This window comes from Xenopus tropicalis, chromosome 1 (assembly GCF_000004195.4).
Source record: "Xenopus tropicalis strain Nigerian chromosome 1, UCB_Xtro_10.0, whole genome shotgun sequence".
Taxonomy (NCBI): Eukaryota; Metazoa; Chordata; class Amphibia; order Anura; family Pipidae; genus Xenopus; species Xenopus tropicalis.
The window spans coordinates 97,418,038-97,434,627 of NC_030677.2; the positions used below are offsets into that span (position 1 = coordinate 97,418,038).

Genomic DNA, 16,590 nt, shown 5'->3' on the forward strand with positions numbered 1-16,590 from the left:
TAAATCAGAATCAGCACCGGATTTGTTATGAGGGCGCCCCGAGGACGCCCCCATTCGCTCAACTCCCCCCCCCCCCACTCATTTAAACTCATATACGGAGCAGTGGGGAGAGGTTCCTATTGCTCCGTATGTGAGCAAAATTTCAGTGTGGCCCCCAAATTATGCCGTACTAGGCTGGGGCCTTTGTGGGCTTTCCACAAATTCAGGCCTGATCAGAATAACACCAGCTACTTTACAAAATTCACAAGAAAACCTGTTTGCTCAGGCAAGCAGACTGAGGGGGCAGGGTCAATAAAAGGCTTCTGCCTTCCTGTTATTGGAAGGACAAAATACAAAAGTTAACCTGACTGTTAACCAGAGCTGAAAGAAACCCTAACACTTCTACATCTGCTCTACCTTACAGGGCATTCTGGGAAACACATGCCTTCCCTTTATTTTGGTTACTCTTCCACTAGATAGATGATAGATAGATAAATAGATAGATATATAGATAGATGGATAGATAGATAGATAGATAGATAGATAGATAGATAGATAGATAGATGATAGATAGATAGATAGATAGACAGACAGAGACAGAGAGATAGATGATCCATTCTGGTTACTCTGGTTATTTGGATACCCTCCATTCTGGTTACTGTGCCACTTAAGCACATAGATGCAGTTTGATCAGCAACAGTGATCAAATCTCCAAAATTCATCACACTCAGGGGTCTTACAGATGCTTTCAATTATTTATTTCACAGCCCAGTGTTTTATTTGGATCCTTAGTCTATTTCAAGATGAAATGTAGTCCAGGACTCTCACCCTATAAAACCAAAAGGAGGGAAAGACTCAGCCAGTGATGACATTATGACCACACCACAAATATGTTAACAAGATAAAAAGCACTGTAAAACATAAAAGTGTCAATACTTGTGTAAAGTGACTCAAAATACACAAAATATACAGAATGCCCCCACCCCCATTTCAGTTTAACTTTTTAGTAATATGCATGGTGTAGGTACTAATAATGTGTGCATATTTCTATATAATTAAAAGTGCATTTTTCAAACAAGTTGCCCTGTGCAAAGATTTTTCCTAAGAGGTATGTGTTCCCTCTCATATAATTGAGCTAAAAGCTCTCACACTTGGGTCTGTTGTGCATTTGCTTTTCAAATTGATTCACATTTGTCTTTTATGCCTCATTGTTCATGCTAGCTGCAGATCATTCACAACAAAAGATGGTTTATTGATTTACAGTAAAATGCAGTATCAAGCTACAGAACAAAAGATCCATTTTCTGCCAGAGCCTCAGTATACCTTTAATACAATGTACTCCTTTTTCAAAATGGCAATCATTTTGTAAAATGTTTTCAGTTTCTCTTAACTGTAGGCTCTTGTAGCTCATTGTTTAGATAGTTGCCTGCAAATGTGTAGGGGCCACACAAAGGATGTTTATTCTGTATAACACATGTGGTATGTTCACCTGTTAGCCAGACTGAACAAAATAACAAATGATTCATCAATGTGATATCTAAAGCTATGGGTTCATTTGGCTAGTTTATCGAATGTTATCATATATTTTTCTCTTTTTCTATGGGTGAATAATACTGTATATCTGCTATATATAGATATGCATATGCCCAGAAATACATATACATATGAAACAGTAAGAAAGTAATAAGCAGATATTTGCAATGAATAAATATATCTTATTACTATATACTATAGGTTAGTTGTGCTACATTTCTCTTTCATAAATGATTGATAGGTCCATGGGCTAAACAACCATAATGGTGTAGGATTGCCAGCCACATATGTTACACCTTTGAAATTTCTAAGTCTATTAGCCCATATCAAGCAATTATAGCTATTTTTCAGTGATTAAAATTCACTAAACCAGTAAATGGTAAAAGTTACTATGGGTTACCTGCAGTGCACTGAGGAAATCAGAGAGGCAGCATGCAAATATACCCTTTTTACTTTACTCGCGATTTAGTACCCCATACACTCACATTACAAGCCAAGGCCATTGCCTAAGGGATAAGTCTTAAAGGGGTTGTTTACCTTTGAGGTAATCTTTAATGTCATGTAAAGTGTGATATTCTTAGGCAATTTGCAGTTGGTCTTCAAGCTTGACATTTTTAGAATTAATCAACTATACAAATCACCACTTCTCCAAAGGATCCCCTCACATCCTCACTTGCACAGCATTCCCTCTCCAGAAGCCTCCAGTTCCACCGTCTAGTGAAAATGCCCTAGTAGAGCTTCATTACCCATTTAGGAGGGCCTCCTCTCCCATTAAAGCTTCCCCCCTACCTCTCTGTCATGTCCAGCGTACAGTGCACAAGCTTCTAACAAGCTACCTCACTACAACACCTGTAGGTTTCTACTAACTTACTCCTGAACATTCCAATCCCTAACTGGTGCATAATTCCCCAGGGTTCTGCATCAAAAACTTACACCTTATCGGGGCCACAGGCTGCCATTACTGACTAGCAGAGCTACTTCTCACCGTGAGCCTAGTACTGATCTTCTAACTTGCCTAGTCCTAGCAGAGTGCAGAGTGCAGAGTGCAGAGTGCAGCCTCCCAACTGGTCTGGCTCTACAGTCTGTTTTCCCTTTGATGTAACTAAGGCAAAGAGAAAGTTCCTAGCTCCTGCAGTTCCTTATGTAGGCTCCTGGAGGTGAATTCCCTTATACTGGGCCAACTAAGGTTTGCTGCCACTTGCTGGCTAAACTGTATACTGCGTAACTGTTTACATTTCAAATAAATCTTTATTTCACCTCCTTTCAGGTAACCCCCTTCCTGCCCCAGCCCCCTAACTTGTATCATTTACATAGGGCTGGCTTCCTATTTTGAATTGTTGTGCAATAGCTCTCAGAAGAAAGGTAAACCTATACAAAAGTTAAACCTATATAATGACTTTATACTAGGGATGCACCAATGCCTTTTTTCAGCAGGATTTGGCCATGCCTCTGGCTGAACCAAATCCGATTCCTTAAAATTACATGACTTTTTGTCACTTTTTGTCCCAATTCACACCAAATTCTTTAAAATGCATAATTTTATTAGCTTATGTGAATTTTATATGTTACAAATGCAATGTATATAAATATACTTCTATTTCACAATTGTTGTGAAATTATTGATAAAATAAACACACAAAAAAATCCAGCACACACATATGCCACAGTATATTTGTCTTGAATACAGCCAATGATACTATAAGTATAGTAACAACTCAAAACATGCAACTTTTGCTATATAGTTTGTGATTGTATGGTCACAGTATATTTAAGCTTACTATTCACTTCACAGCAAATCTGCAGTAAGCCCAACCATTTATTACATATCATTACAGATTTATGCTTCTGTGCACTCATGGTTATTCTAGATCATAACTAGTCATTCCGTGCCGTTTGGGAAATTCTCCAGTGAAGCCTGTCTTATCCCACCATAATTGTTTTAGGTGTTAACAGTAAATCTCCTCTAAAAAGCTTCTGTGCATGTGAAGCTGCTCTGCAGAAGGCATGCGCATAATATATTGAGATAATTGTATAACAGAAAGCTATTATTTGCACCAAAAGCATACACAGACTTGAACACATGCAGTTTTCTACTTTAGTAAATTGATACATTTATCTAAATATTTAACAGTTTTTATTTATCATTGAAATTATAGTTATCTTATCTCCTCCTCACTCATCACCTCCTCTCACTCTCGCATCCAGGACTTCTCACACACTGAACCCATCCTCTGGAACGCTCTTCCCCGTCCCATTAGGCACTGCCAGACTCTCCAAGCCTTTAAACAGTCTATTAAAACTCACCTTTTCACTCAAGCCTATAACCTAAACCCCCCAAACATTCACTAACCAATGGTTTTCATCTCTCACTCCACACTTACTATCACTTTACACACCTACATGAACTCTAACACCATGCTAGTTACCCTGACTTTATGTCCCTCCCTTTTAGAATGTAAGCTCTTGCGAGTAGGGCCCTCCCCCTAGTGTCTCTGATCCTCATCCAAATGTAACTGCAAACCATTTGTGTGAACTGTTTATATGTACATGTTAAATGTTCTGTCTTTTGTACCCCTTTATTCTGTAAAGCGCTGCGTAAATTGATGGCACTATATACAGTAAATAATAATAATCTATTGTGTATCTGATTTAACACCAATGCTTAATGATTTATAGGCAAAAACTCAGGCAACTCTTCATAGCTGTGTTAATTATGAGTTAATGTGCATCTGCATTTAAATGCAAGCGTAGAAATTATCAAGTACAATCATCAATTTTATCATGAAAAATTGTCAGCATCTGCAAAACTGTGAATTTCACTGCAAAGCTGTAAAGAAAAGGTTTATTCATGTCTAATGATTCAGGCAGTGAGGTCGCATACATGGCGGCACGATTTCACTGAAATCACGCCGCCGCGTATGCCATCCCACCGGCGATTTACATTTTTGCCGGTGGGATGGCATTTCGCGATTTCACTGAAATCACGCCGCTGCGTATGCCATCCCACTGGCGATTTACATTTTCGCCGGTGGGATGGCATTTCGGGGAGATTAATCGCCCGCGAACAGGGAGATTTGTTGCGGGCGACTAACCTCCCCGTGTGCCAGAGCCCTAAAATGTTTCTTATTTCTTGAGTTAAACAGGGCAAAGGGGGAAACTGAAGCTACTCCCTTTACCTATAGATAATGAATTTTACAGGGAACTATCTATGCTCTGTAATCTAATTGTCTACTTGGCAAGGCCCAAACATAAAGAAACTAAAATTTCCCTCTTTGTCCTGTTTAGATAAAAATAACGAAAATCATAGATTTTTTTGTTAACTGCTGGCAGTAGGCCCATTCCCCACTTACCAACGAGGGTATACTGCACATCCTTTTTACAGCTAATAGTATATGATCCATTTTATTGCAAGGAAAAAATAGAGCCATAAACATAGAACATTTACTGTATACTGAACGATTTAGGAGAAAAGAAGCATGACATCTTATATCACATCTAAATTTAGCAATAATAAATACATGGACACTATGAAATCTTTATAGCTGAGCAGAAACTATTAATGGCAAATTGTGGAAGGCAGTGCTGTATTATGTATCTGTTATATACAGTATTGTAAATTATATTACATATAAAATGGTGCACTCTGATGTTGGAACAAGCTGTTTATTACAGTTTATTGATATCCGCACAGCTGATATAAACAGGACAAAACATTTTCTTGCAGAAATAAAACCCTAAAGATGTTACATGCATTACTTGCATGAATTCTGCATTGTACATGGCAGTAAAACTAACTGTGATGGAGGCATGGCAGATGACAAAATGGGAGCTGCATTGGCAAGGAACTGTATGGGAGGCAAAAGAGGGCTTTGTGCTAGGAGTTAAGTATGAAGTCATTCCAGGGTTCCCTGACCCCCTATTTCTGGGGCCATAACAACAAAAATAGGCATTGGTACTTCTAGCTAATGTCTAAAACAAAATGTTCTGAAATATAATTTTTGCTTAGTTAGTTTATATAATAACTTAGATGTAAAAAGACACGTCAGTCAAGTTGAGCCTATTTCTAAATTATACCTGCCTAATGGCTAGTTGATTCAGGAAGGTAAAAACTCCCAACTGAAACCTCTCCAAATTGCCTCACAGGGGGAAAATCCCTTCCTTGTTCCCTTCCTGGAAATACCCTGTATTTCCTCACTTGCTAGAAAACCATGCAACCTTCTTCTTGAAGCTATCTGCCAGTACAACTGATACAAGGAGAGAATTACACAACTTCAAAGTTCTCACTGTAAAAAAAAACATTTTTAAAATATTAATATGGAATCTCCTTTCTTTCAATCTAAATTGATACCGTTGTGTCTACTGTTAAATAGTATTAATAGAATTAGAGAGTTTATTATATGGTCTGCTCCTTATATATATATACATAGTTATCATATCTGCATGCAGCTACCTCTTCTCCAGCATAAAAAAAAAACAAACTTACCTTCTTTGGGCTCACTCTAATTCAATAATATTCCATTTAAGCACTGGAATCCAAAATTTGCATGACATATTCTACATGGGACCAGTGCTTTGTGAAGTGGAAAGAATGGCCCTTTCCTCCAGCTAATCAGGCACCCTCTGTACGTGATCCTGTAGCCAGTTTCCTATCCAACAACATTACCAAGACCAACAGTCCACTGGTTAGAAAGCAGTTGTTTATGCAACACTGATTCTAACATTTTGGCAACAGGTCAACTTCCTACTTACTTCATCATAAAAAGCAACATGACCTATCAATCGTAAAGACATGCTGATTATTAGTTATAATGTCATGCTCCAGAACATGATCTTGAAGGTGGACACACCTTCCAATTACTGTCACAGTCACACTTAATATATCTTGTTTAATTTTATACTCATGAAACTCTTCTTGGAGGGCTATAGTAAAAGGATAACTAGGATAACAAATTATTAAAACTGAGTAATAATATTATTTTGTCAAATTTGAGTCAAGATAATAGCATAATAAATGCACTTTCTCAGAAATAGGAGGTCACCAAACTGAGTAGGTCTTAGATATTTTTTATTATGCTTTGGAGGCGAGAAAGGCCTTGGGACACTACAACCACTCCTACTTGCCTAAATCACCAATCTGACTACATAACTTCCACTGAAGAAACCTATACCCATGACAATACAGTATATGACTCTGTAGGAAAGTCTAGCTGTAATAGCCAACCTTTATTTTTATGCCTTCAGGGCAAGCAGTATACTTCATGCTAAAAATGGGTTAGTACTCTCAAATAAGACTTCAGTGACTTTAGTGACAAGCAATTTGCCTTATTGCAGCCCATCAAAATCCAGTTTTGAAAAGTGCCCCTGTTTTACTGATTTTTAAATGATCTGCTTACTTTATGTTTATATTTGTATATGTAGTCTATGCAGTTAAGAGTCTGTAAATGCTCACTGTAGATACTTTAACTGTAGAGTAGTGAACTTGACTGCATAAAGATGCCAAAAACAAGATATAAAAGGCTGTAAAACTTAACACAGAAAATAAGGGAAAGTTTATGTCCCCCACGCCATTCATTTTCAGTTGATTCACAGCTGTACAAATAGAACTGTTAAGATGGCCATACACATTCAGATTTTAGTCTTCTTCTGACTAACGTTCAGATATTGATCGTACATTTAAATGCAACAAAGTCCAATATGCAGATATGAGGATATATCTTTGGGGCACAAATGTAGCCAATGCAAATTCTAATCGAAATGCATGTGTTTACTACATGTGCATCTGTTAACCCTTGACTGGGCCTCTGCAGTTGTCATAGCAATGTATGTCATTCAACATGAAAGAGACAGTAAGGGGGGGATGACGTTGATGTGTATAATATTAGAATTGTATTGTCAGCTGAATAAATACTGTGAGTCTGTAACTATATTTAACCCACACCCCTAAGCTGTGAGGATATTCTAAAAAGGTGTAAAGATGAGCTTACATGTTAGCAAAAAGCTATGCACACTGTAATCCCCTTTATATACCGGTATATTAACATTATTGCTCTTATATTATTTTAATATATTTTATACGTAAGCCTTGTCCAAATAGAAGTTAACCTGGTTTAAAAATGTAATATGACTGGAAAAAAAACATTATTCTCACTCTAAGCTGTGTTCCTTCCAGATAAAGCAAAGATGGCTAAAGGTGGCCATACACGAGGCGATTTCGCTCGTTGTGCGATGAACGATTATATCGACAAACGATCGTATGGCGATCGAGTTCCCATACGATATGCCATCCACGGGCAACGATAATTCGGGAAAGATTTTGTCGCATCATTATAGTAAAATACCTACGATCGTACATCTACGTACGATCGATGTCGTTGACTTCTGCTGCTGGCAATCGTGACATGCGCAGAGAACAATCGTTGAAAGACAAATGTCTGACACTCACACCAACTGGCAGATTTTATCGTTAAACGACCAAAATTTTTAAACCTGGCCGATCGATTTTGGGGACGATAATGTCGGCTTGTTTAGTGGGCCGACGATCGTTCGTACACCACCAACTATACGATAACTTAACGATAGCATCGGATCGTTCGGGAATCGGTCGTTTGTAAGTAAAAAATCGGTCCGTGTATGGCCACCTTAAGGGTTGCCTCAGATAAACAAACAATATCCCAGAGATAGTGTTTGGGTGAGGAAATCTTGGCTATAGACACAATTTCGGCTATGTCCTAGTTTTTTAAGCCTTTACAGAGATGTGGAGCTTAAACACAGCCACATACATAGAAATTCTAGATGGACAGCAGTAAAGCAGAGCTATACCCCAGGATAATTAAGAAGGAAGTGCTAAAAAGTGATAAATAAAATTGCTGTATCATCATGCTTAGTTAAGCTGCGTTAACTGTTTCCACTGCATTGAACAGAAATGCAGCAACTTCCACATCGGATCCCAGAAAAAGTATTATTAAGTAGTACACATTAAAAAGTAGCAGTACCTGCTACTGCATATGCCTATGATGAAGGGTGGGGATGTCCAAAACATCTCAGGCAGTAGCAGGTGCTGCTCATGCCTATACTTATTAATGTATACAATTAATAACACTTTTTAGGTGATCTGATCCAGAAGTTGCTACAATTCACTTTAATATTGCAATTCAAGGAACCTTGTTGGCTTACAGCAGGAGGAGACCTGACCTGTTTGAGAAGCATGCTCTAATTAACTCTAGCAGTGAGTCTATAGCAGCCTTCTCATTGTATTTTTCAATATTACTGTTCCCACTGACTAGATCTGTATCTTCCCACAGTAGAAAAGAATAAATCTTTCATTGACAAGAATAAGGCTTTTTCTTTGGGTTCTGCTTTTCCACCTCCAGAATATTTCTTGTCATTCATGAACCGCACACTGTGTACAGCTTGGCTAATTAGAACAAATTAATCAGTGATAACATACTTTATATTAAAACTACTCAGTTGTATGTAAAAAAAAAATCCTCTAGTATCTGTAATTGCCACTAGAAATTACAGTAACTTGCATTTTCCCCCTGTCTGGGATACTCCTAAGCACAAACATTTTAATGTTGTTCAGGACTTGGCCATGTTGACAATTGCGCCACAACTTTCACAAATGTGCATAATGCGTACTTATTATGCACATGAGTACCACTAAACATGGCCACCCATACCAGAAGCTCCCTCTAGGCGTTGGCAGCCTTGCACCTGCAGGGAGGCACTTTTTGGGGGGGTAAAAAATATTGTGCACCTCCAGTGGTGGGAACAGTTTTTGAGTGATAGGTGCCCTTTAATATTCCTTAAACTTGAATAATTTGTTAACCCTTTATGAAGACTAACGTAAATGCCACTTAATGGGGGAAGTGAGAGGGGGTGATTTCTGGCATTTTTGCACAAAGTGAGCTGAGAAGCTCATTTATCATTAGGTCGAGGATGTAGGCTGGAGCAGGGCCCTGTCCTGGTGGTAAGGACAGGGCTGGATTGTACCCCCTAATGCTGTCCTCTTCACCTAGCGCTCAGTTTTAAACCTGGTGCAGAGTGCAGCATTCCCCAGATGGCATTTGCTTGTTAAATGAGCTCTTGCACCCTTTACTGCTTTAGCACTTGCACCCCAGGGTAAATTGCCCCATATAACTTTGTTACCGATAAACGTGGTATCTATATTTAGATAGGCCTACATTATTATTTTACAGTGTTTTGCAGCTTCTAATTGGCTTATTGATTCAGTATTGACCATGCTGCACTGTAGTTTATATTTTACATAGTAATTAGCACTTTTCATTGTAAGATTTTGAGCAAGTAAAAATATAATTATTCACTTTAATTGTGTTTAGTACAATGAGGTGCTTTTGCCATTTTTAGAGGGTTGTATTTTTAATAAAGATTTAGAGTGGTTTGTGTTTGGTTTGATTGAACCTGTAGGTATATGTGTACAAATGTTCTGACTTCTTTAAGCAATCATGTATATTGAGAAACAGCTTAATATCACCAATGATTTGTCACTATAACTTCCAAAAGCTCTTTCCCCTTTGCTAATGACTTTTAGCACATTGCGATGCTCCATTCCACTGATTTTACATGTATTATTTCTAGTCTGAGATCACAAACTTAGCAGTGAAAGAGTGGCTGTACTGTTTAGCTAGTGTTAAATATATTTGTGCCTACTAGGCCACATATTCAATGCACTTCACTAACTACAAGTATAGGATCTATTATTTGAAATGCTTGGGACCTGGAGTTCTCCAGATAAGAAATCTTTCTGTTATTTGGATCATCATACCTTAAATCTCCTAAAAATCATTTGAATATTAAATAAACTCAGGTTTGTTTGCCACCAGTATGGATTCATGCAGCATAGTTACTATGAAGTGCAAGGTGCTGTTTTATTATTACATACAAAAAGGAAACATTTTAAGAAATTAGAGAAGGCCTTTCCATAATTTGAAGCTTTCTGCATGACAGGTTTGCAGATAAGAGATGCCCTACCTGTAGTAGGTTATTAATGATTTTACTTTTTTATACAAAACTTTAAAAGTAAATAAATGTACATCCATTCTGTATTTACTGACTTTTGAGACAGCTGAAAATGCAAGAAATCAGTTCCCTTTCCTTTTACAACTCTGTGTTAATAAAGGCTTAAAGTGATACTGAAACGAAAAAATGACTTTTTTAAAATATGAATCTACATAAAAAGTTCCCTATAGGTCATGTTGATCATTCTTTGCTGATAGGGCTGCTATTGTAAGTAATTGTTACTTAAAATTCCTAAACCTGACTGTTTTGCCAACCTGACTGTCCCTTCTCAGACTGTCAGTTATAGCTTCTAATGCTAACGAACTCCTGCTGAGGAGGAGGAACATGGGGGATCAGATAGGGAATGTAAAAGCATCAGACAAATACATTTATGTCAAAATTATAAATAGCATGCAAAGACAATGTTATGATAGATGTAATAAAAGGTATAATTTCTGGTGTCAGTATCTCTTTAAAGGACATAATGAACACTAGAGCAAAAATCTCTCTGACTGTGTTGGTGCCTCCTTGGCATTCTTGGATATTGTGTATTGAGAAGTCCATTGTCCCTGGGATGATTGCCTACACAGCCATTCTTATTATTACACGGAGTCGCACTGTGCTTTAGGAAAGCAGAACATTATCAAAGTTGCAATTGCATCTATAATAAAAGCCTCATCTGTGAAACATAAACACTGAGATGCACTAGTTTTGTGACTAGTATTTTGCGGAAAGAGTTGCCTATTTGTTTGCTGTTTCATGTTTTTGATTAGCTTTTCATTTTATTTCTGACTTTTTTTTTTTAGAGCAAGCAGGTTGATTTCTCTAAGATGCTAATACTTGCCTCTGGGTCTTGATTTCATCTGAAGCTAGCACAAATGTAACTGCCTACATCATGCAAAATTATAGTGCCAAAACCTTAAATCCATCAGCCTTCACCCCCAGTAATCTGAGCTCCAGTAGGAGGAGGCTAGCAAGGGCTCTCTGGCTCTTGGATCAGCTCACATAATCAGTCAGCTTGCTCATCTGTGCTTTTAGGGCATTGATCTGTCAATTGGCACTTTAAATGTAAGAACATTGATGTGCAGCAAAAATGTGATAGTTTAATACATCTCATTTTGAAAGTGATTGTTTTGACCTCTACTCTACTCCAGAAACAAAATATATATTGTAACTTGTGCACCACTGCCATCTAGTGGGCACTATTTTATTTTGTCACCTAGTTATAAACAGTATCATGAACAAATACTATAAACCAGTTAAGACTATTTACAAGTATGTCCAAGGAAACACAGAAAGGGGGAAAATTAACAGTCCGAAACAGCAAAATAAGAATATTACAAAAGGCCACAAATTAACCTGTGGACATTTTGCAGTAAAGCCTTAGCACGTCAGCCAATTTCTTTCACCAGAATGTTTAATGCCAATTTACACTAAATTTCTGTGAATACAGTCCATTTCTGCTGGTTTGCCTGTTCCTGCGATTTTTATTTATTTTTCATAAAAATGTTGCGAAAATTGTTGAGAAAATATACGAGCACATAACAGAAAGTGATCACTCAGAAAACTATTTTATTAAGAATAACTGTCTTGTATTTGAAACATTGGAAACACAATTTACCATGATTCCTATAGAATGCAGGACTAATCATTGAAAGTGAACAGGATATCTCCCATTTACTATAGACAGATAAAAAAATGGAATGGTAGATAGATGACAGAAAGAGAGATACACAGAAAGATAGATAGCCAATATGATAAAGATAAAATGCTCACTGTATTTGTACTTGTTGCAGGCCTCTGGCACGTGTTAACATCCAAAGAGCTGAAAATGGGGGATATTAAGAATCTGCTACACCATCTTTATCCTAACAAAGATCCAAAAGTTATTGAAGAGATTTGCCATCTTCTGCTTTCTGAAATTGATAAATCAAAAAAAGGTTAGTTTAGCTTAAAGAATATCCATTCCATTATGAATCATTCCAACTAGTAAATTAAGTTAAAAATCCCTTTGTGAATCCAGTATGTATGCTGGAAAACTGTGTCATCCACTACTACTTACAGGCTGTTTTTTCTTCACTGAGCATATAGAAATGTTTTTTCCAGTATAGAAGTTGCAATTCCTTAAACTTACATTGAGCTATTTTTAATTAACAGCTTGTGACTATTCTAAGGTACCCCTATCATTGTGGATAGACTTAGTGGATGAAGTACATAAGAAGTGAAATAATATTATTTTCTTTGCTGAAAATGTTTTTTAGGGGTCATTGACGAAGCTCAGTTTGTATCCTGGATTCGGAATCTGCCAAAAGAGCATGTAACATCAGTTTTGGACTTCAGAATTATATCACCTAAATTTCAATCATCAAGGGATCTGGACCTTTCTTCTGTATCACCAGTACGTACCACAATGCTGATTGTTATGGCAGCAGCGTTTTCAAAACTTTATTATGTATTATATGTATATTTTATATACTGAACTTATTGAACCAGCTAAAAGCTTTAGTTTGCTCAGTGTGCAGCTGTTGAGAAGCTAAGCTTAGGGGTGGTAGAAAATTACCAAGCAGAGGTTTGTCTGTCATAGAGGTTGATGCTACAGGGCTGATTAATAATTTCTGATGCTAATTGCACTGGTTTTAGAGCGGACATGCACAAATATCTGTATTATTTAGTAATCAGCCTTATATTGTGACTTTTATGTTCTATATACAGTTTATTGTGCATCTGTCCCTAAGCTCAGTAACTGACAGCAGCACAGAGCATGTGCAGTGAATCAGTGGAAAAGAGGATGGGGGTTAGTGTGAGCATTATTGGAAGCTTAAGGGCTTTGATTGCCTTGGGCTGGTACAGAAGCCAAAAACATAATGTACAACATTTCTAGCCTGCTTCTTAAGTTAAGCTTTAGTTCTCCTTTAAAATTATATTTTATAATATTTTACAGCCATTTTATAGTATATACTGTATTACATTATGCATAGAAAGACGTGCTATACAGTATAGCCATTCCATATCTGCCCTTGTTTAAGTGGTTTAAAGGAGAAGGATTGTTAGAATCACTGGGGGTTGCCAAAATGTTGGGCACCCCCAGTGATAGTAATCGATTACCTGAAACCCTTGGCCGGTGCTCCTGTTAGGAGAAAACTGCACCAGCCAGGTGATATGTGCACACGTGTGCCTCTTCCTCCTTCAGTCTTCGCGCATGTGTAGCATATTGAAAAGTCGAAATTTAACAAAAAGCCGGCTTTTTCACTCAACTGCACATGCGCTGGCCCTGTGATTGCTGCGAAAAGAGAAGGAAGGAAGAGGATCGCTCGTCTGCATTTACCCCGTGCTGATGCAGTTTTCTCCTAACAAGAGCAGGTTTTAGGTAAGCGATTACAATCACTGGGGGTACCTAACCTATTGATTTAGCCTTTCCTTCTCCTTTAATGTAGTACTCTACTGAAGTAACAATTAGTTTTGTCAATATCTTGTTATCCTGGGTGCAATAGACTTTATGGATCTGACCCTTAAGCTGGCAAGTTCACCAAATGAGCAGATCTTTAACTGATATTACCTTGATCACTTTGAAAGGATACACGCCAACAGGTCAATGACCACATTAACGAGCTGATGCACTTCTTGCCCTGTTGGGATTTTTAAACTAGTTTTTGGTCAGATTTCAATCGGTAAGCCACCAGAGGGCCCCATATATGGGGAAAAGCTGCTACTGCGGTACGGTGGCAGCTTTTATTAGCCTGTGTATGCCCACCTTTACTCAGTCACATATTACTTTGTGCCTTTGCCAACATTTATTCTACGATATTGACTGCAATTTGACCATGTAGCTTTTTATGTGCTCCTTCTCTGGACATTTACTGATATTCCTTGCTATAGCTCAAAGGGACTTAGGAAAAACACATAACCTTACAGGTACAGTGTATAGATGGGTTCAATGTTACAAGTACTCTCAAGGCCTGACACCTATAAAAATTTTAAAACTAATAAAGAGACAGTATCACTAAGCATGGACCCCCCCCCCCCTCTCCTCTCCCCTCCCCACCTACCTCTATCACCTCTTTCAAATCTTTCACCCCAATGTTTTTGATATGTACCACATGTAAAGAAAAATAAACAAAAATTTTCAGTTAAAAAAAAAAAATTTTAAAACTAAGTAACAATACCCACAATTCAAATGTTTACAATTTCAAGAATTCCCCTTGTGCATTTAACTATACTTTAGTTAAAATTATTCTTAAGAATTACATTTATTGTGTTCAAGGTCATGAAATTAATTATTAGGTAAGACTGGATTTGAATTTGTATTTGTTTTTTAGTTTTTAGTTCTTTGTTTATATTCTTACCAAAAGCAGATATACATAGCCGTAGATGAAGACGGAAGACTGAGAGATGACCAGCTTCACCAGGTTTCAACAGCATTAGTAAAAGCAAAGAGAGACTGGCGACTCTTAGCAAATAAATTGGGGTTCCTAGAGAAGGACTGTATCTTCTTTGAAAGAACTCATCATGAAACTAAGGATCAGGTGACTGAAATTACATTACAGCAGTCATATTTCTGTGATTTACTTTGAACGGAAAAATGCTTAGCTGTTTTATATTATACCAATACTGTACTTTTACACTTGCACGTTTTTAAGATGTAAATTCACATTCAACTGATGTACTGAAAATACATTTTTCCCCACTTTTAGATCTTAGATATGTTGCAGATGTGGAGAAACACTCTCAGCAGACCAGATCAGTCACAGATTCTGCAAGATGTATTGAAGAAAACTGGCAATGCAGACATTGCAAATGAGATCTTCAAGCTCAATTTTTAACATCTATCATATCTATGTAAAAAACATTTATCTAAAAGCTGATATGTTTGTATAATTTATAATTAATAATATATTATATTCAGCCTCTTGTACATTTCATATTTGGGAAGATGTTTGGAAATGCACCAGTGGCACAGATAAATATCAGTATACTTTTAGTACAGTGTACTAATTTAGTTCATATGGTTCCTGTCACGACATGCTGGGATTCAATCCCTGGACTGTTCCCTCAACTGCTGGTGTATTTGTATTCTTGCCTTCTGCTCCCTTTCTCCTTCTACCTCATTATCTACATGTGCAGTCCATTAATCAATTTAGACCCTTTATAAGCCTGCCCCTGATTGCTCCTTGCTTGATCATTCTGTGATGTTCTGTGATTCCCTATGGATGAAAGGTTGCTAGTCCCTAAGTTTCCACCTGGTTCCTTCTCCCCCCATCTTGTTCCTGAGCCCTAGCCCTGACCTTTGATCAGATACTGGACTTGACTTGCTTGACTACTGCCTGTCCCAACTTCTGGCCCACTACTGGACTTTGTCTTAGCCTGCCAATATCTACTACCACTGGCATGTATTTTTATTCTTGTTTTTTTTGTTTTTTTTACACCTGAGGCTGTCTTGTTTTTGTCTTAAATAAAGCTTCACTTATCATGGCTTCCCATCTAGGTTCTGCCATTTACGGGTATACTTGGGGTTACCCAGTATATAGGCTCCCATCTGCTTGCCTCTCCACAGTGACTGAACATAACAGTTCCTCTCTACATACCATGTCACCTTAGAACAGTATGTAGTAAACATACTACATTTTGCCTTGGATATAATAACTTATCAGCTCTATAGAGCTATCTATATATATAGTGATTTTTTTAGAGCATTTCAAACTGGCTATTCCTTCATTTTAAGTCTCTGGACACGTGTTCTCCATCATTTGCCCCTTTAACACAATGTCAAGGGGCACAGGTTTGGACACAAAACAGGATCTGACCATTGTGAGCTACTTAAAGCTCACCCTTTGCCTCAAAGACAAAACTTAATGAAAAGGTGAGTTTCACATCTTGTTTACTCACTATAAAATTGAGTTTTAAATTTGTTAAAAATAATTGAAAGAATAGATCAAATGCATGCTGTCGTTTTGTGTGCAAAGGGGCTTCCCACTGTTTTTTTTTTTACCTGCAACTGTATTTTGCATGAATTCAACACACATTACATAATATTGGCTCTAAGGGGCTGATTTACTAAGACAC

The 16,590-nt window shown here is 37.5% G+C and overlaps 1 protein-coding gene across 3 annotated transcripts in view; it reads left to right on the plus strand.

Moving 5' to 3' along the window:
* Positions 1–16,070, plus strand: part of LOC101730712 — an 81,198-nt gene extending 65,128 nt beyond the window's left edge. The window contains exons 5-8 of one of the 3 annotated variants that reach the window (XM_004911430.4): positions 12,327–12,470; positions 12,792–12,928; positions 14,880–15,053; positions 15,222–16,069. In XM_004911430.4, the coding sequence (XP_004911487.1) occupies positions 12,327–12,470; positions 12,792–12,928; positions 14,880–15,053; positions 15,222–15,350 (584 nt within the window). In that variant the 3' untranslated portion in view covers positions 15,351–16,069. Of the gene's footprint in view, positions 1–12,326; positions 12,471–12,791; positions 12,929–14,879; positions 15,054–15,221 lie in introns of all 3 variants that reach the window. The other 2 variants (XM_012954885.3, XM_012954888.3) reach the window with 2 other exon arrangements.
* Positions 16,071–16,590: the final 520 nt, after the last annotated feature.